Genomic DNA, 22,148 nt, shown 5'->3' on the forward strand with positions numbered 1-22,148 from the left:
ACACAGGGCTTTTTTCTTCACATTAGTGGAGATAATGTGACCTTTCCCTCTATTTCACCTGTGATAGAAAAATATTGGAAGTTGGAAACAGGCCTTTCTCTCAATGGAGGAAATATGCTGGGTTAGTACAGGAAAATATGGAAAACCTGTGGAATACCTGAATGATAACATTAAGTGTGTTTACTATTCCATTTCTGAACTACCTGCAATGTCTATCTCTGTAATACAGACAATAATAAAAATACATTTCACCTCAGTGAGAACAAGCTGTTAAGCCCTTTCCTAGGATATATAATCTGCAGTCTTTATTGTGGAGAAAGTCATTCTAGAGATGTGAGAGGGGATAAATATATTTACTTTCAGAGTGAAAAGCAAAACTGTACTTGGATGAAACTGGAAGAGAAGGATTACTGAAAGGGAAGAGGAACTGGTCAGAAAGCAATCTCACTTGACACCATTATACTACTTTAAATTCTCCATATTGCTATTGTATTGCAGAGCTGATGTCAGATTACCCCAAAAGTCCTCCTTTCAGATTGCTTCAGCTTCTTATTTAAACCTTATTAAGAATCCCTCCTCCATGCCTCAGACATCTTCAGAAATTTCTCCACATTATCCTCTGGAACATTATCAATGTTCTTAGCTGTGTTTAGGAATATTGAGTCTAATGGTCAGGTCAGACACTGTTTTCTGGTGTTTTCTTTTGCTTGAGCAACCCAGAGGTCCAAACCTCTGCAGTGAAAAATGACATGTTGCAGTTGTGCACGTTGTAATGACAAAACTGGGCCAGCTCAGCACAAATTATTTAGGGAGTGTCAGTAGGGATGCAGTGATGTGCAACAGAAATCTATGGTCACAGAGTGAATGGGTGTGGAAAGCACTGAAGTGATTACTAATGGGTATGAACTGTTTGTGACTTGACAGAATTTTTCTGTAGTCCTCTGAGAGCTCTAAAATAGTTAGTGTCTCACAAAGGAATGGGAATGACATGTGGAGCTTGAGGGGCTGGCTGGATTCCCTCTGTTTCCTTAGGAGAAAACCAGTTGAATAACTCTGACATTTGTTTATAATCCAAATTTGTGTTTCAAATCCCTTTGCTCCTTTCTTAATCTAGAAACACTTCAAAGAACTGACAAAAGAGAAAATCAAGTATTATTAAGATTCTTGGCTCTTTCCACCATGTGAAGCTGCACATGCATATTTAATAGATCATTTAGTTTTGTTTGCATCCTGACCTTTGAATTTAGGAAATACCTTCTTCTTTTTTTTTTATCAGAACAGCCAAAGTCAACAAGCCAGGCTGGGTTTTGCACGAACTATACCACAACCTCCTTTATCAGTCAGTGCTCAAAGGTCACTGTTCATCCCTTCCAGCACTCAGAGATATATCACAGCATCCTCACATGCAGGTGACAGAACAGCCAGTGGACATCAGCCCTCACTGTGTGCTGTACAAAGTCCTGCCTTGTTTACATTAGTCCATAAAAACAGATTTCCTACTGCACATGAAAAATCCTGGCAGGATTTTTCCTATATATGTCAGTTTGTCATTAATAGTTACAAGTGTTCAAAGAGAAGGAAAAGATCTCAACGTTTTGGGTGAAAAATAAAACTCTTATTTTATACAGCAATTTAAAAAACAGAATCTGAAAATGTTGCATTTTATGAGGTATTAGAAATGTAGTTTGGTTTCTTTCCTTGCATCCAGCTGTAAAATTAAACACAGTCACTGCAAGAAGTGTATTGCAGACAGCGAGATCTTAATATATTTTTGTTGCTTGAAGATCAAGAGCCAGATTTTCCATCACACCTGACACCTTTGAGCTTCCACTGTGCTCAGTAAAATAGCTTCATACTGAGGCCTTAAAAGTTAATTCACATTTCCAGTGCTGTTTATGACTGATAATCTAAGCACACAGAAACAGCTGCACCAGTCCTGTTTGATTTTGTATTTGGGGATTTTTTGAGCTTAGACACCATTTCATTCATATCAAGATAACTAAACTAAAAAAAAGCTGTTTGCTATTACTTGATTTGCAAAGGAGATGAGCCTTAGCAGCCCCTTGGATCTTCAGGAGGATTCTAGACCTCTCAACTCCTTTGAAAACAATGCTGTAATACTATGAAACTTTTAATAATACATGACATTGGGGATCACTCCACTGACTACAAGGGACCATGACAGTTCCTTAGCTGTGTTCAGATCAGCAGCAGCCTGTTGGTACATCAGGAGTCTGCTAAAGTATTGGAGTCTGAGTAAAATCCACAGAGAGCCCAGGTGTCATTTTATTGCCTGTCTGGACTGCACACAAATATACTTGGGAAGGGGGTTCATCTCTATAAATGCCCCATGTGTATCTCACACACCCAATCCAGCTTAGTTCAGGGTGTGAGCATGAAAAGCAGAGCTGTAACATTTCCCTGTAAGTCAGGGCAGACCATGTCATAGGGTGAAGCAGAGAGAGGGATGGGTCTGGTCTTGCCACCACCACCACCATCACTTCTCTACTGCAGCCACGGCAGGGGGTCTTGCTCTGCAGGTGTTTTTCATGTTAGAAGAAAGCAAAAGGATATTGTGGAAAGAAAAAGTCATTCAGATCCCTCTTTCTCACTGATGAAATAATTTTAGTTACACTAGAGACTAAGAGGAAAATCAAGCATGAAGCTACAGAAAGAGTCAGAGAAAGTTTCTTATCTCTTTATTACTGTAGAGAGTGTTATTTTCTCTGTTGCAAACTATAATTCCATAAATGGTGGCTCCATGGAAGTGAAGCAGCCCATTTTGAAAGCAGATAGCACAGATAAGGAAAAGTGAGATAGTCCACTGCAATACAGAGATCACCTCAGGCATATTTTTCTTCACTGTAAATGGTTTGTCCTTAAAGAAAATGCCTTAATTTCTCTGCTTCCTTATCTGTAAAATGGAGATACTGCCTTCCTGCGTGAGAGGAGGTTGCATTAGTCAAGCATTTTAAGATGATTAAATGGCTTGTGCTGTGGAAATGCACATTATTATCATATTGAGACTTGCAGGCACTGACCTTGACAGAAAGGTGAGCCCCAGCCTGCCTGCATGATCCACAGCATTAGGGAAGCAGCACTTCACTTTCATGATGCTCAACTGTCATATAATCATCTCTAATGTGGCTGTTGGAGGCACTTCCCAGCCTCACTGGGAGAACTTGCTCAGGAAGGTCTTTTCCACGGATGCAATTACAAAATGAGAATGGGAGGGAGGGGACGGGATGAATGAAAACAAACATCATTCTAGGAACAACTGTTGGTGGTTAATACTTGACCATTACTTCTTGACAGGATTAATGTCTTTCTAATCACACTAATCCCTTCTGATAACTTTATCCATAATCCATCTATTTCAAAGCAACATCCAGATGGCTTCTGGTGGAGAGGAAGACAAAATAAACATGCAGAAGGGGGTCTTAACAGCAGCTTCTTGTATTTCCTCTTTTTGGGGATATAGGTTTTGATCTTGAGACAGGCCAAAAAATGTGCTTTTAGCAGAGAGTAAGAGAAAAAGCTACAGAATTGCAGAGAAGATAGACAAATTTTATTTGTAAATAAAATGCCTCATTGGTACTCTGATGTTTAACTGTGACAGCCAGAACAAGCCTAGAGGTGCTCAACAGGGTTTAGCTACTTGTTTGCCTGGGACTAATTAGATTTCCAAGATATTGGAAAGAATTCCATTCCTCTTTATGTCAAAAATTACCAATGTTTTAAATAATGTAGTAACTAAATTACATTTTTAATTAGTCCTGGAATTGATCAGGTCTTCCCCTTTCCTTTAGACTTGACAGTTTCTTTTCTATATAAGCTAAGATATGGTCTCTGAACATGAAATTCCAATTTTGGGGACTTTTTTTTTTTTTGCTAAACTAATTAAATGAGTGAGATATTCTGTAATTATTCAGAAAAGCTGCAGATTGGTTTTTATTGTCCTAATCCTGTTTTGTCCATTTGGCAATCATTAAAACATGTTATGGAAGCTACACATGAATCATACGTGTGGAAGCTACTTAGCTACATAGTAGGTCAAATGACTTTTCTCTGTGAATCAAATATCTGTCCTGTTATTTCAAGCCTAACCAGATTCTGAGGCTTGACAAGAATTAAAGGTAGGCTGGTTTTCATTCCAGTGTGTTTCACAAGAGTCTAGTAGCGGAATCCATAGGAATATCTTTTTTCTGTCTTAGAAGAAGCTTGGGAAAATTTTGGGAAGCTTTTATATAGCCAAGAGTGTTTGATGAAAATTAGACTTAAAGGGAAAACCTGAACAGGATACAGTGATCTTGATTTAAACCATCTGGAAGCTTATTCCTCCTGACTTCCCTATTCCCTAGGAAAAAAGAAAAGTAATTTTTCTTGTCATTCTTTGGCTCCATTGTGTGAATGTTCGAGCTCAGGATCAACAGTGAGAAATTCCTGGGATGTAATTGTGTATCACTTGCCTCATACAATAACTGTGATAATCAATATGCTTCCTAATCTTTATGTCTGTTGCCCTGTTCCTTCGAATATCAAACATATGAAGTCAAATGAAGAAGAGTTAATGAGTGATTATTGTCTCATTCTGGTTACAGGCATTTCTTTCTGAAATGATTCTGAGCAGTTGCCTGAAATGACACGACCAGTGTTACTGCCCAGCCTTTGGAGAACTGGTTCCAGTGGTCCCTTCCTAAACCTGAGCATTGCAGGCCATGGAAAACCCAGGCCTTTGTCTGACCCCAGCCCTTTTTTCATGCTTCTGTCACACCAGTTACCCCACTGCACCTCCATAGTTAATTACTTTTGAGGACTTTCTCATCACAGCATGGACTGAACATGACTTTATCTGGTGACAGGATAATCTCATTACAGATGATGATCTTGTTAATGAATATCCCCAAGACAGAGCAATCTCATTATTAGCTCCCTCAGGATTTGTCACCTAAGAGCCAAGGTGTGATTAAATTTTAGCTGCACAGCATCCTCCCAAATCTTGTGGCTGAGGTAGCAACCCTAAAGGCACATGAACCACTGGGCATATTTAATTAAGATTTTTGTCCCTAAGTACTTCTGGAAACACTTCTCAGGTGAGAAGTCCAGACAGGGTTCACCCCTCTGTTGTTCTGCAGAACAAACACAGTGCAGTGGCAACAGGAACAGTGTGGCTTCACCAAACTGGGAGTGGCTTCACCACACTGGGAGTGGCTTCAGGGCAGTACCAAAAAGGGAAGTGAGCTGTCTGTGCCCTCTGCAGTACCCTCTCCAAGGGATCACTCTGCTTGGTGTCCTGTCCACAAGTCACAGATCTGCTGGTCAACACTCAGGCCTTTGTACCACCAGCATCACTGCCCTGAATAATGGATCTATAAAGAACACTGAAAATTATTACCATGAAAAACAGCCAGCTAGTTGAAAATCAACCTGATTTTAATTTTTATTTCTTTTTTTTTTTTTTCTCCTGGGAAGGTTAGGGTGGAGGTGGAACAGTGCTAAAATCCAGTACAATATAGGTATCTAGTCTGGGCAGCAATGAATTGGCTCAATGGCCTGTGAAACCTCAGCCTGCAAGAACAGATCAGTCCTAGAAATCTAATAACAACACAGAGGCTTTTAAATAGGGAACTGATACATTATTTTGAGATAAATGTATTTCACTCAACTTTTTTATCAAAAGAAAGTGTTTTAGAATATTTACTCTTCTGTATGGACTGATCAAGGGAAATTCCAAGGAACTAAGTAGCATTCCTACTACTGTATTTTTAGTACATAGTCCTGTGTTTGTACACAGTGCTTTACAGACACACAGAAATGCACGATTTTTATCAAATACAAAGATAAATGAGAGCAAAACAACAAGGTTACAAGAGTGAGAGTTACTGAGATGCTCACTTTCTCAATGATCCACTTTCTGAATGACCCAAACTACAGTGCAGCCCTGCTCCTACAGCGTTAACAAAACCCATGCTGGATGAGAGATTGGCAGTGCAGAAAAGCAATACATTTTCTTAATTAATCTAGTGGATAGCAGGAACCTGAACACTAAATCCACCCATTTGATTTCATTAAATCTACTATAAAGGTTAAGCTGCACTTTAGCATTGGCTCCAGACAACCTCCCTCAGCAGAGTGAGGTCAAGGAGATCTCATTCAAGGAGGTGCAGCTTTGTAAATGTTTATGAGAAAAGGCCTGATAAATGGGTCTGTTTTGATAAGAAAACTGGACAGTGGGGCACACCAAATAGTAAATGCAGGATTTTACTTCACCTGCACTTTTCCTGAGATGCATGCTTTGGAGAGTTCACAGAGAATTGTTCCAAGTTAAATCTCAATTCAAAGCCCCCTGGTAAAGCAAAAATAAATTGTGCTTTGAATTGATTTAGAAAGAATTTTAGGTAAAGAAAGGACTATGTGACAAAACTGCTCCTTGGTGTTTTTAATTTCGAAGTTGTGGTCCCACCTCACTCACACACGAAGGGGTGAGGAGGTTGATCAGATTTCCCTCGGATGTCCCTTCAAACCTGAATTATTGTATGATTCTATAAAATTATATGTAGAGTTTCATACCTAGGTTTTCCTGACTGACTGTTGCCACTGCTCCTGTGAACTGAGCCATTACATATGTAGCTCATATAAAACTGTCCCTCGAATTTCAGGGAACAGCCAACAGGATTTAATACTCACATGTGCAGCCTGAGCTTGCAACTTCCTTCAAGTAACCCGGAATTCACATATGGCAACTGGGAAACACTCCTTTAGATGCAGAGGATACAGTTTAGTGTTCCTGGCAAGCTTCTAAAAGCACTGATGTGTAGGCAATCCTAAGAGAAGCAGGTAGACTGGAATAATTAGGAAATTAGGCTTTCAGCTGCATTAATGTGATGCACAAGATACCATTTGTGTTGTGTTCCCTTTCCACAGCTTGATGTCTGGGCTGGCAGCCCTGGATGCCAAGACTTCCAGTCGATTAGGGATCATAACCGTCACTTACTACCTGTGGACAACGTTTGTGGCTGTGATTGTGGGAATAATTATGGTGTCCATTATCCATCCTGGTGGAGCAGCACAGAAGGAGAGCACTGAGGAGGGCGGGAAGCCCATCATGAGCTCTGCAGATGCTCTGCTGGACTTAATCCGGTAACGACACTCGTTCTTTCCGCTTTCTGAACAGCACGTTTTGTACATAACTGCATGAGGATGGCCTGAGAATAAGATCTGAATTTAAGGATGAACATTTTGCTTAAATTTAGAAAACAGTAAATTTCAGAAGATGATTTTCAGGTTATCAGATGTTTATACTGGCTGTTTCTAGTAAAATTTAAATAAATGGCCACCAACTAACAACACTGGAGCAGGTCTTTTATACTCCACAGAATTCCATGTAGCCTGTGGGCCTCCCCATCAAATCTATTATTAACATCAGAAGAGTGGTTGATTTAAATAAGGCCAGAAGGTTATAATAGACAAAACCTTAAATATAAGGGCTGAAATCCACATTTTTCAGAAAATAATTCTTAAAAGTGCTTTTACAACTGCTCGTAGCAACTCCCAGATAAAGGACATGATTAGAGAGACCCTGCTGTGTATTACTTGTTTTGCTTTGTGGCTTTTTCTTATTTGTTTTACTTTGGCAAAAGGGATGGCTGTTCTTTTAGAGCAGCATGAGGGCACTGCTGGATTTTGGCAGAATATCCCTCTTTGTCCCAACATTCCAGGTGCTAGTGTGATTAATTTCCTGACTGAACACAGTATGTGCCTCAGATTTATTTTGCTCGTGCAGAAAGACCAAGTTTGCCTTTGTTTGGTAGTTCCTCAAGTCAGTGATCTCATACTACAGTGGGCAAGGGCTTCTAGGCCAAGGGTGTGTCTGAACCACAAAGAATTCTCTTTGGAGCTCAACTTACTGAAATTAAAAATATTGCACAGTTTGTCTTTCAAAAGCCCAAATTCCTGACCCTGACGGCATGTCAGCACACAAATACTTTAATTAGATTTACTAGGACCTCAAATTAGAGGGAACTGTGAGAAAATGCTTATAACAATGGGGTTTTTTTTCTCCTCCAAGTTGCATTTAGCCAGGCCACCTGTATTTTATCAATGTCTAACTGTGAATGGGCCAAATGGTTTTGACCATGAAGCAGCAGCTGAGAGCACCCTCTTTTGTAGCTTTCCAAAAAACCACCATTTTCATCTGCAATGGGAAGTTGCCCCTTCATGGTATCTGTGTCTCCCCAGTGACTTTGCCATGATGGAAATGTGCAGTGGAAGTCTCACATGTCTGTCTGTGACATCATGTTAAGTCACATTATTCTGTTTCTGCTCCATACAGGACTGTAATTCCTGCACCAAGAGGAAGGCCCTGAGCAAGTTACTGGAGCTTAGAATCCCTTAGTATGACAGAGTAGCATAAGTAAAAGGGAATTTAAGAAAAATGTAACCTTAATGATTGTCTTCATAGTGGCAGTGTTTGGAGACCATTTCTGGTGTGCTGAGCTAAGTCCTTGGTCCTGGACAAGTAAAGGCACAGTGGGACATATGTTGCAATGTCACATCCAAACTGACCTTACAGCTCTGTCTGGGAAGGGTCTCCCTCACCACGTGTTCCCATTCCAGCCCAGTTGCCTTTTTAGAGTCAGAGTAAGGTTGTCATGGAGATGAGTCAGACAGAAAGTAATTTGGGTTTTTAAAATCTAAATTAAATTCTGTAGTATTGTATTTGTATAAAACAACCAAATCTGTGACTGGAACCCAGGATCTGAGTTATAATCTCATGTCTCACATCTGTCTGGCTCCTCCCTGTACATCAGGGGTGTGGTGGTGAGATCTGGGAACACTTTATTCCACTGAGCCTCACTGCAGGTAACACACCATGTCCTGATCTAAACATTTCCAATCATCATCTATAATTTCACTTCCTACAACATTTACTCGAGCAAATGATAACAGCTTGCATACACATTTCAGGTATTCAAGTGTCCAACCAGGCATGTGCTTTTTAGCCTGCAAAACCTTAAATTCTTCCCTGGTTTGGGCAGGTGTCAACAGTGACAGGTCAACAAGCCCCTGTCATCAGCAAAGGTTTTTAAAAAGACAGAATGAAGCTCACTCTCCTTTTGCCGTGCTCAGCAGCTGTCACAGCTGCAATCCTTCCACCCCCAGTGCACAAACGGATGGTTTTTATTCCTCCACGACAGAAATAACCACATTTACTAAACAAAAAAAACAATAACAACACAAATGTGGGGAATGGGCTTTCAGCCTAGGCAAACACTAGGGGTGAAATTCTGGCTCTGCTGAAGTCAGTTGCAAAACTCCTAAATATCTCTGTGGAAGTCTGGATTAAATGTAGTGATGTATCTGCTGGTTTGAGCTGGAAAAGCTGATCCTTTAGCTCAATGGTAAATCACTTCCATTCACAGCTGGAGAGCATCTCATTCGGCCCAGATTGGCTTATCTTCTCAATTCAGTAATTTCCTCTCGATTTATCAATTGCACATGTGCCCAGAAGTTTACACAGGAAACAGCTGCTATTCTGCAAATGAAGAACGCTGAGTGTACAAGTGGAGAGATGATATATGTGACAGAATTGTGAGGTTTACTTCAAAAGCAGGGATCTTGGCACAGGGATACATTTATTCATCCTCATTGATTTCAGGTTTTAAGCCACTTTGAAACGATGAAATACATTATTATTTCCTGTGATGTTATATATGACATTGTCAGGTCTGGAACTTTTGGCAGTAATGATGTTGCTAGAAATTGAATTTCTTGAATTTTTGAGTGAGGATTTTGCTTTTAGACATGGTTTTAATCAGAAATTAAAGAATCTACTAACTCAGGAATAAATACGACAACAACAACAACAAACTAGGGCAGACCCTCATGGTTATCCTCAGCACCTGCAACACTAATCAAGAACCACATTATTATTATTATGCATTATTTTGCAGATGGTGCTTCCCCTGTATATTTGTCCATTATGTTAAAAAAACCCACAAACCATCAATAAACCCTGTAGTGTATATAACTTGAGGAGGAGATCACAGTGACACTGTGCTGCATAACTCTGAAATGGCTCTAAACCTCACACCAAGCAGGAAATACAGAATCTCATCGACATTCTGAATTTCATGCCTCAAAAATTGTATCCACAGGTCAACCATTTTTTTTCCACTCTGAACAGCAGCACTTGAAAAACTTCCTGTCTAAAGGGAACCCCTGGAGACTGGGGACAAGACCTATGGATGTGACCCTGCCCCTACTGATTTCCCTCTTGATTCATCCTGGACACAGAGGCCACTGACTGCAGCACAAGTGTTCTCAACATTCAATTAGTATTGATACCTAAAATCTTTACCACTGCTTTGGCCTTAAATGTCTGAATTCTTGCTCTAATTCGAGCCACCTTTAAGCCAAACACACGTTCTGCTGGCTGTGGAGGATGGTTCACCTTTGTACCTGTGCTCTGAGGATGCTTCTCTTTAGCTGCCACTTTATTCCTACGCTGAGCCAGATGTCAAAAACTTCCCTAATTTTATTCAAGGCTCCAGGTGCGAGCACTGCAAGGCCTATGAAAGTATATTTTCGTCCATATTTAAAGCTATAAATCCTCAGGCTAAGGATCATCTTGTTCTCTTTAGGCACCTGGTGCTTTATGAATTTTTATGGATTTATTCTCCTGATGTGCAATACTTCTGTGAGGTAGGCAAGGGCCATTTTCCTTTCCTAGCTAGAGAAAAAAAAACATATGGAAAAGAAACTACCTCACTGAGGATTGTTCAGAGAAATCTGTGGGGCCAGAGGAAATATTCCCAGCTCATTCAGGATCTAGTTAGGGGTCTTGTTCTAGGACTGTGGCTTTTGGGGCACCTCAATAGCAATAGCAATGAATCAACACACATCTTTACCTTCTTTCTCATGTGTGAATTATTGACATTAACTTTGTACTATGTCCCCCAAAATAGAAGAGTGAAATTTTAGTAGCCACTTGTGAGTTAAGAAATTAAGAAAGGCAAGATACCTTTTTTTTTTTAAGTAATTCAAACTTTGAGTGTTTTATGGAATAGGACAAAAAGGGATATACTTACAGGAATAGCGTTCAATTTAAAATATAAGGTTTGTCTGGTTCTGTAGCATATAGTCACCTGACTAGGAGAATAGAAAATGCCTGTCATTTGGGCACAAACATTTGTAAAACTAGATCTATGAGTCAGGGCCACACTGTTTACATTAGCAGTTAATACTTCCATAACATCTGTTACCTTTGATTTAGAAGGGGAAGTCCTGCTGCAACTGAAATCAGGCCACCTGCATTTGTCACCAAGGGAAGCAAAATTGGGCTCAAGAGATAAAACAAGCAAGCAAACACCATAAACACTCATGTGAGGAAAGAGATCCCAGGAAAACTGGGGTTCCCAGCCCTGCTGTTTTATATAGGGCTGACTGCAAATCTGGGCACCAACAGGTGCAAGGTTAACACACATCTTTAGTTTTTCTCCAGTCTAACAGCATGACCTCACAAGCTTATTCAGTTCAAAAGCTCCAAATAGAACAATTCAGTGAATTCAGTGAGGATCAAATCCCACCTTAACCCACGACAAATATATTTGTACATTGCTGAAATTCACTGGAAGGAGAAGTCAGAGCCTTTTATCACTGAATATTCAGGATTGCATCCAATTTAATAGCAGGTACCCAGAAACTCAATCTGGCTTAACCAAGAGAGGTTTTATTTTTATACCATTAAGAGTAAGAAGAGGATATAAACACTGTAGAGGATTTATGCTTTCATGGGAATCCTGAGCACTCTTTAAAATCACTTCCTTTCCCTTTTTTCAAGCTAGGGGCTATATTCTATTTTATTGAAATTGTGTTTCTTGAAAATGGGGCAGGAGAAAACCAATATCTGCTGTAGTTTGGAAAAAGTCCAGGCTGTGCAGTACAAGAAATCAGATTTTAAAATGTTTACAACTGAAGACTGCATTGTATGTACACACAATAAGATATTTAAAAGTGCATTAAATGACCCATACTTTTTGAAATAACTATGCATCAATGTGTCTTTTGCCAAAAACAATTGTGTGCTATGACAGAAATATTTATCTGTCCCTTATGGCAAACTACCATTTTTTACTCATTTCAGATTGCCAGTTTTCTGTTGTCCCCCCAACCAGGCTGGTGCCAGCACTGCTCTGCACTGTGACCAGGTGTTCACTTCTGGTTAATTTTTTAAGAGTTCAATTTGCACAAGAGCCTGAACCTCAAGTATTTACAAAACGACTCTGAAGCCTCTAAATGTGTGGTTCCTATTTGGCACAAAAGGAAACCAACGTGGAAAAAAGATCATTCCATGATAAAAACAATAGTGGGAGATGGACTACAAAGCAGATTCTGCTCTCTGGTCAGGAGGTCTTTGTCCCAGAGGGGGATTGCACAGGGCCAGGAGTTAAAACTCCATTAGGAAAGCTTCAGCCTTGAAGGGGAATAAATCATCCATCCTCCTGACAATTGGTCTGGACATCTTCCAGTGTAAACATACACTTTTTATGAGATAACTTTGCCTTGCTGAAACCACGGTGGAAACGCGTGGGCCTGTCATGTTACCTTTGATGTGACTCAGCCTTTTCAACATTCCTGAAGATGTGAGGTATTCGTGCTTCCAGTCCAAAGAATGATTTTCTTAGAAAGCCATAGCCCTGCTGGGGCTGTGTCAGGACCTTTTCTTCCAGAGGAAGCAGGGTAAGGAGGTTCACCCTCTCTTACTGGACTACAATGCCATGCAGCCCTCAGGACAGATAAAAATTTCATGTGTTTGGCAAATTATTCCACAATTTGAGTTCTGCTCTGATCTTCAAAAAAGACGAGCAAGACAAAATGGCTTAGACCTGATTAGTGATTTTTTTGCATTCTATTAATACTTTTTATCACCATAATGAGGATTTAAATGCCTCATTGATTCTGCAAACCCTTCGTTGGTTCTTTTAGCAGGAGGTAGCGGGATTGATACTGTGAAATGAGATGAGGCACTGGAGGTGACTTCTGATGTGCATAATACTTTCTCCCATGGCCCTGTGACAGGTCATTTGTTCAGTCCTGCTGGAATAAATGTTGCCCTCTCTTTCAGGAGTGCAAACCCTGCTAGAGCCCCCTGACAGCAGCAGGAAGGTATTTCAGATGTATATCTGTATGACTAGGGATAGAATTTGGGGCTCCTGTGTAACAGTAGTCAGGGTTCTACACAGCTGATCATGAAATCATGTAGAGGACATCAAAAGTAAATGAATTTTTGAGATGAGGATAATGCCACTGAGGAGGACCTCAGCCTATAGTAAATAGGAACCACAGTGCTGTTCATTTGTGGAAAAACCTCAAAACTTTACGGTTGTCATGTCGCTCTTCAGACTCCATTTTTACTCTCTCTGTACCCTTGCTGTACAGAGTGATGGGGTAAGGTCTCAAAAGCTTAGATATTAGGATACTGTCAAATTCTCAACCTTAAAACAATGTTCCTGCAAGCTCAGCTACGCTTGTTCAAATTTGAGAGCAGTGTCCAAAGCTGCTTTATGCCCAGTGCAAATATAGGCCAATAAATATTATGAGGACACGTATGTAGCAAAGAGCCAGTCTGGTGGCTTAATTCCACAGCATGGGAGACTGCAGCCAGACTGTCTGGTGTGCCAGGGATTAGGTGCTGATAACATCAGTCTGAGAGCAAAACCAGATTGCTCTGCAGAGCACAGAGTATGCCAGAGGGAAGGGGTGTTCTGAGGCAAGGAAACAACATCTGCCGTACCTGGGGCTGCTCTTAGAGCCACTGGCCTAATTTCTCACCGAAAAGATCTGCTAAAGCTGAATGCTCTGAGTTAACAGATGTTGTAGTCAGGACTCAATGAATGTTTCAGATACTCAGTAGTATTACTGCAACCAGAATTCAGGCTGTTATTTCTAATAGAAGTTATCCAGGAGATGTCAAACAGACACCACTGGAGTACCAGTAGCTGCAGGCTAATGTTCTGTGGACAATTCAGCCAACAGTGTCCCAGGAACACAGGTTAACAGTGCTGGTGTTTCTGTCTCTACTGTAGTTCTCAGAGCCAGCTACCTTGTGAAGAGAGCAAGAGGGCTCCCACATCTTGGGGGCAGTACCAAGGCATGGCCTGAGCTGAGAAGTGACTTCCTAGCACCATTCAGCTTCCTAAAGCAGCTGAACTTTAGAGGAGTAAAAATGGTCGATTGTGTTAATTCATAGGTTAGTTGTGGCAGACAATGGGAAAGGAAAGAGGACCTCCTGGTTTTGGCAGTGTGAGGTACTAGGTAGTCCTGTGTCTAATGGGAAGCTGCACCCTCAGACCTGCTGCTCAGACCAGGTGCTGTCTGTACTTGATACAAGTCTTCAGGATTTTCTCAAAATCCATGGCTCCAAACTGCAGAACGCACATGGCCACAGCAGTTCCATATTCCATACACATACACGTTTCTGACTGGATACATCTCCATCTGAATCCTCTTATCCCATACAGAACTAGGGAAGGCCTCCAAGATTTGCTGGTGGAAGGAGGAGGCTGTGCCCGTGGCAGGCTGTGCTCAAAGGCAGTGATTAGTAGGTCACTGAGCGCGTGTGCTGCTGCCACAGCAGATGCAGGGCAGGCACCCACCCCCTGCCAGCTGGGGCTCAGCAGCTCAGGTCTGGAGAAGGTTCACTGACCTGATACTGAAGTTTCATGCACATTCACCCTTCAGCCTGCGTTGAATGCTTCTGCTCTGTCTGGCAGAGCTCCTGAAGCAGAAGATGCTCTGGGAAATGTTATTCCTCAGGGCAGGCACTATTTAGCTGTTAATTTTTTATATAACCAGAAAGCTTATGTCTCAGTTTCTGTTTTACAACCATATCCTTGTCTCAGACCTAAATTTATCTATGTTTTAAATCATCTTCACTCACTGTTATGCACTAGATTTAATTCCCTACTATTATGTGAAATTATTTCTGCTAGGAATGCTGAGTTGTGCCACTGAAGTTAGAGACAATGTTGCCTGTACTAGAGAAATGAATCCCAGATCACTCTAAGTATCCTGCACTATTATTTTGTGTTCTGTGTAAGCAATCTGAAAGTAATGCTGGAACTTTAGAAGTGCTTTATCTGCTTGGCTTTCCTAATTGAATAAACACAACAGCATTTATAGGTGGTGACAGCAGTGATTAGCTCAGCTTGAATTATTGCTTTATAAGTGCTGGCAATGTCTTTAATTCAGTGCAGGTCAGTGATAAACACAGGGCCTGTTCTGAGTAGAGACACGGTCTCACTTCATGATCCTGGTACCAGATCCATGTGGGTAGATCTTTACCTTATCCAGAGTAGCAGCAAAACTGCCAATCTTGGCCCAAATGGGCCAAATCATCCCCCAGCTCTAGGTGACAGTTTGATACTTTCTTCTCATTATTGTAGTCCATTAAAGTTCTCATCTACCAATTGCTCTCTTAAATGTTTTTAATTAACAAAACTTAATTTTGGCTAATACTAGATTTTCTCAATCCAAGTAAACCAGCTTAAAATAAAAAATAAACCGAGGCTCTGGCAAAAACATTCAGGTCAGCCTTTCACTGGATAAATTGTGTAATTTTGGTAAGGCTGGAATCAAAGACTGGATCACAGTGCATAATATATTAAAAAATATTGGGAGAATTCCAGTATCTAGTATTAAGTGGGTAGTTGTAATTCCTGCAGGATAAAGAATGATAAAGAAACAAAATGCTTTAATCCTCTACAAATTTGTCTAACATTTAATCTAGCTACTAACCATATGATATTTCCTTTCTCGAGCAGTCTTAATTGTTCTTAATTCTACTAATTAGGACTGTGAGGGAGAAAGTGGAAATCATCAGCAATTAAATTCATGTTTCTGTGTAAAGGCAGGGCTCCTACGTGAGGTGCATGTTCAGAGTTGTGCAGGACTCCTCAGGGTGGATCTGTTCTTTCAGAATATTTCACATTCACAAGCAGCTCAGGGCACAACCACCACACTGTGCACTCCTGTAGCACCTTTCCACCCATCATCTCAAATCACAAAACAAAGATGATCTAAAATTAATGAAGCCTTTAACAGTCTGGAAGCAGAATTCCCTTATGCAGCATACTAAAGCAGTATGCATCTTTTCTCTCCAGTGCTTCCCCTGCCTACAAACATCCCCTCCATCCTCCCCGGTCCAGCTCCATCCAGCTGTTCCTCACTCAGCCCCCTGTGTCAGCCAAGCCCCCAGGGCTCAGGCAGAAGGTTCTGCCCTGATAGGAAAGTGAAGCACAGCTGATTGTTGTCTGTGTCCTGCTTTGGCTGCAGATTCAACATCTGAACCAGAGAATCACCAGCTTTGTGGAGGGTTTGCAGAGCCAACCTCATGCTTAGTGCTGTTGTTTCCAGGGTGGAAGCTGTGAATATTATCCCCCAGGGATGCCAGGTCTGCCTGCCAGGGGCTGCTAATCTGACCTGCCTCACCTGCCTCAGGTGAGGGAAGGTCAGAACAGTTAAAGAAGATTTACTAAAGTGCTGCTCATCAACCTCCTCTCTTGCCTGTCAGTAACTTGTCTGTGTAACACCAGTTCACCCAAAGCACCGGCCTTACCAAAATGACACATGATGCCTTTCTGTGGCTCATCTGCTCTCACACAGCAGGCCAACAAAACCACCTCATTTCAGTCTTCTGTTTCAATCATTAGACAGTACTACTACTCTTCAATTAAAATTCTTCTCCCTCTAATTTAACCTAAAAAGGACAATTAATTATCTCTTTGTAGCAATTGCTCTCAGTGCCTGATGCTACTGATGCAGCATCTACCTCATACTTTTAAGTGTGACCATAATGTCGTATGATGATCACTTAAAATAGCAAAAAAATTTGTTTTTTCTAAGCCAGGGTTGCACAGCAACTCCATGAACACAAAGTATGTGCTGCTGCTGGAAAGAGGAAAGCAGCTCTGGAAATGTCTCCATCCAGCCTGCATTTAGCTGGATATGTACATAGCAACTCTCTTTGGAATAAGAATAGGCTTTTCACATATATTTAAGTGTTACCCTGTTTTGAGGCTTAAGCAGGACTTTGAATTAAAAGTAATTTTGTTGGAGTTTCTCCTGTCATATATATATGAAAGCAGATAATTGGGTCATAGGCTGTCACTGTCTTCTGCCCCCAGGCTCAGAAGCTTAGGGTTGGATATAAATCAGTCCTGAAAATGATCCTATTAGAATCATCTCACAAATCTTGATTCCCCAATGCTGTATGGAAATATATGACTTTTTACGTTTTTTGCCCAATTATATTTTGATTCCTCTTTGAAGCCTGTAGAGGGTGTGCTCTCCATTCCAAATTAGGATCAAATGTCTTTCTGCAAAGTAGTAATCTGGATCACACTGAAGTTATAAACTAGCTCCAGATATTATTGAGTGAAATGTTACAGACTAAGATACAGTCAGAAAAGGTGACAAAAAGAGTCCCTTTTGGAATTAAAAGTACATCAGTCTCTCTGCAGATCTCACAGCATTTGCTCACTGTCTTCCTCTGTAGCTCAGCAGAAATGAGCTGTTGGCCTCATTCAGGCTCTTGTTCTGAAGCCTCAGAACCACATTAAAGTAAAATGTAGCAGAGACTGTGCAGCTCTAATCTCAACTCTTTCAATAAGGAATGAGATCCTCTTTTTGAAAAGCAAACTGTTCTTGACCAAACCACTGCAAAGTTTACAGCACTTACTATTCCAGTGATGAAAATGTATCAGGGGTACTACAGTTTATGAATTAACTCACAGGAGTGCTCAGAAGTCCTAAAGTAGACTATAGCACCCAGGGGTCTCAGGAATACATCCCTGAACACTGACTGTGTCTTGAACAGCTCATTATCTAACTAGGGAAGACAAACTATGGAATAAAGAAACATTCCATGCCCCAGTTAGTAGATGGGGGAGGGAATGATAGCGATTATGTTGCCCCAGTTACAAAATGGAGATTATGGCAGAGTCAGAAACTGAAGCTAGAGCTCCTGGGTCTCTGTGCAGGTCTCAAAACTTCAGTTCTGAGGAACTGCCTCTGTTGAGCCTCGCTCAGTCAGGCACAGCTGGATGGCACTCTGAGGGGAAGAGAGGGGCAGGGCTCTCCACCCTGGCTCTCTGGGAGGGTAAAGAACTGATCTATTGTGGGACACCCAAGACACAGGAAACAGAAGTTGGTTTCAGTTCTATAGAAATTATTCTTCTATTTGTTCATTTTTAGGAACATGTTTCCAGCCAATCTTGTTGAGGCCACATTCAAGCAGGTAAGTAGTTATATTCCTTTTCCTGATGAACGATGAGCCATCATCATATGGAACATGTATCTTTGTGAACACGATCCAGATACAGACATGGCACATTGCTTCAGACACTGTTAGCACTTTCAGCAGTCAATGGGTCCCTTTCCATAGCCTCAGCAGCCATGGTGTCCCAAGGCAAAACAAAGAAGCATCAAACTGTCCCTAGTGTGACCAGAGAGGCGACATGCACAGCTGTGTCATCTCCACCTCTGCCTGAGGAGAGCTGGAGCCTCTTTAAGAGCTCCCAGTAACACCACACAAAGGAAGAACGGGATACCATGTTCAATTAGAGCAACAAAATAATGTGTTTGTGAATAATCTAATTACTCATTGGAATTTGGCCAGAAAACCTCATCTGAAAGTTCTGAGTGAGCAAGAGGCATGGCTGTAGTTATTTCACCGGGGGGAATATTTCATGGGAACCTTACCTCTGGGGAGACGGAGAGGAGGGCACTCTAGGGAGTCATTCCCAATTCTGTCTTATAGGAATGTAGCTCTGTCAGGAGGCAATGTGTTTGCTGCACAAGGGTCTGATTAGAGGAAACTCTGATTTTGTTATGCTTTTCCAAAAAATTCAACTAGTTTTACAGATTTTAGCAGCACAGGGACAGGAGCTGTCATTCTTTTCATGCTCGTCCCTCTAACATGCAGCCTTGTTGAAACAGAGCACTTAGGAGATCTCACTAAACTTAATTCCTGCTGGGATATTAGAGTAAAAACGCCTTTGCTTTGTTTCAGTATCGCACCAGGAGCATTCCCATCGTTAAATCCAACAAAGCCTCATCTGAAAGCACCACTCGTCGCATTATAATATATGGAGTCCAGGACGAGAATGGATCCAACATCCAGAACTTTGCCTTGGATATCACTCCCCCTCCTGAAGTGATTTACAAATCAGAGCCAGGCACGAGTGACGGCATGAATGTGCTGGGCATTGTGATATTCTCTGCCACCATGGGTAGGTTTGAGATACGTTTGGTTTGTAATAATCCAAGTATCCATTGAAGAGAAAAGCATTGGGGTTGGGTTGCTTGGTTTATTGATTCAGCTTTTTAACTGTTTCTAGCTAAACTTTGTGAGGGAAAAGGGCAAGACTGTTACAGAGCTGTTTCCCCAACCTTTCCAAGATAAATTTTCAAAATCCATGCAGTTCTGTTTTCTGTGCATACACTTGCATTCTTTTTGGTTTATTTTTTTCTCCATTATTTTGAGCTTTTATTTATGAACCATTTTTTGCTGACTGTAAGAAGCACTAATACAGGAGGCAGGACTACACCAGGTCAGAGCCACGGCCCCTTTGCCAGCATTCTGTTCCACTCTCTGGACAGTAGAAAAATCCCAGAGTTTCAAGAAATTCTGCACTAAACAAGTCCACAGCAGACTTTCTTTCCAAAGCCTGAGAAGTTCATACACTTCTAATGCCCAGAGTGTTGTTTTACAAGAATAAAGAACTTCCCACACTGCTGTTGGTTAGGGGGGCATCAGGCTGAGACACCCCTGGCTCCCCTCTCCTGGCTGGATATTTTATGAGTTTTAAATCTGTGGATCTTCTTTTTTTTTTGATTAAAACTTCATTTTATTTTTGCTCTCCTGCAATGTTGAGGGTTATATACCATCTAGTAGCTTGTCACAGTGGACTGTAAGAGCTTCTGTGTGGCTTATTTATTCAGTTCAACTTTCTGGAGGAACTCATTGGTGCCATATGTGTTATATTATGTTTGTGGATTTGGAAGAAGAAATTTAAACAAACATGTCCTAGTTAATCATAAAGTTCTGATGATTTTTATAAGAAAATGCTGATCAGATTTTCCTTACATAAATTTATTCTTGGAAGTTAATCTGGTCAGCAGAGGTAGTTCCATAAAACATCTTTGCCTGGATTTATTATATTATGGCTCAGACCAGCACAAGGGGTCAAGATTCAAGCCTCAGATTAGCAGATTTGTCTCTGTTTTTACAGTTTCCCCAGTGGGTGGTATTCCATACACAACCCTGCTGGAAACTGGCTGTCTCCCAGTTTGCAGTATTTTTTAGTGAATTCCCAAAGTGCAATGGCACCACAAACACTATTCCAGTCCGAATGTGTTGGATATGAATGAATTAATTACATGTACTTATTAGGATCAAGGGCAATTTTATACTTCTGAGCACAGAAGATCATTCATTGTCTTCCCAGAACTGAATGTGTGACTTTTACCATGTCCCCCAGTCTTGCTGGCCTGGGGCACCAGAGATGGAAGCTGAGATCTGGTTTCTTCCTGGCTGATGTTCAAAAACTATAGTACCACTTCTGTCACCTACATCGTGGTCCTGCTGGGTCACTTGGGACTGTGACAGCCACCAACAAACCTGAGACACCAAACCCTCAAACCCTGGGACTATTCCAGTCTGTCATCTTGAACAGAGGACACAGCCAAGCATTTATCACTGTCCTCAGCTTTCTGGACCCCTCCCCAAAATGGAAGCAATAAGACAGAAGACATGTGGCTTCAATCTCTATGAAAGAAGAGCATCCTTCCAAAGCTTTTAGTTATTGCAAAAAAATTATACAGGCCTTGGTGCTATGCAGCAGTTTTGCCCATTTTGGCTGAGTCTTATTTACACAAAGGTTTTTTTATACCAGAGAAAAACAGCACTAGGCTGGGTGTGAGTTCTTATTACAGCTTCCTTAAGGTCCTTGAACAGCATAAAGAGACAAGAATTTAGACTTGAGGTAACTGTCTTTTCCTGAAGCAGGAGGTGAATTGCTTAGTAATCTCAGTCCAGGAGTAAATCTTGTGTGTGAATGACTGGACTTCTTTGCTGGGCATGCATTAAAATGGGCAATATTTGACAGGCAGAGTGTAAAGCCCTGCTGCTGACTCAGCTGTGATTAGCTACACTACCTCTCCTCACACAGTGTGCAGGGATTGCTGTCAGAGATGATGACAGTAGCCAACCACTGAGACATCTGATCTTTTTTTTCTTGGTGGAGCACATATTGTTGATTCTTGACAAGGAAAATGTTTGCACTGAAAAGTACCCTGGGACATCAGTGATGCAGACAGGAGGCCTCAGTCCTTCCCACTTCTCTGTCCCCCCATACCCACATGCCTAGGTAGGATAGTGTTTTAAAGAGCAAATCACAGTCATTCCTGTAAAATTAAAAAGAAGACATTTCTTTTTTTTTTTTTTGGCATTATAGAGATTTAGAAGATAAGACTCCTGTAAAACTGCCACCAACTAGAAGAGCTGAATTATATTTAATGTCCTATTACAATAGGAGCAACATGCTTAATGAAAGAGTGTCGTTTTCTGACCTAAACTTTAGAGCTTAGATGAATATTAACAGGCTTACAAACATCTTGAATGCACTGTTATTGTGAAATCCCTGGATAAGCCAGCTGACAGCCTCCCTCCCTGCCCCAGCAGGGAATTGCCCTGGAAGTGAGACATGGCTCCCAAGTGCAGCTGTGGGCTCCACGGGCCAGAGCCCAGGCTCCTGTTCAAAGCAGGGACATGGCACATCCAGGGAAAGTGGCAGCAACACCCCCCTCCCAGCCCCCTGTGTCCCCACACAGCTCCTTCAAAGGCTGCCTGGCTGGGTACAGCTTGGTTTTGAAGTGCTTCCTTGAGCAATTAACTCCATCACTTATAATCCTTTCAGGGAGGGATGGCAGATAATTAACTGTAGGAAAATGTCATCTATTTATATGCATTAATGGAAACTACCACTGTCTGGAGAATACATGGTTAGATGACACATCCCAGAGCTCTATTCATTTCCTTTCTGGGCCCTGGGCACACATAAAGGAGTTTTACTTGCTTTCTTCTT

General features: G+C 41.3%; 1 protein-coding gene across 1 annotated transcript in view; it reads left to right on the forward strand.

The window, feature by feature from the left end:
• SLC1A7 (solute carrier family 1 member 7) overlaps positions 1-22,148 on the forward strand; it is a 49,756-nt gene that overhangs the window by 8,527 nt on the left and 19,081 nt on the right. Inside the window, exons 3-5 of the mRNA XM_064665206.1 lie at positions 6,925-7,140; positions 18,256-18,298; positions 19,073-19,292. Coding sequence (XP_064521276.1) covers positions 6,925-7,140; positions 18,256-18,298; positions 19,073-19,292 — 479 coding nt within the window. The remainder of the gene's footprint in view (positions 1-6,924; positions 7,141-18,255; positions 18,299-19,072; positions 19,293-22,148) is intronic.

Source organism: Pseudopipra pipra, chromosome 9 (genome assembly GCF_036250125.1).
Source record: "Pseudopipra pipra isolate bDixPip1 chromosome 9, bDixPip1.hap1, whole genome shotgun sequence".
Lineage (NCBI taxonomy): Eukaryota > Metazoa > Chordata > Aves > Passeriformes > Pipridae > Pseudopipra > Pseudopipra pipra.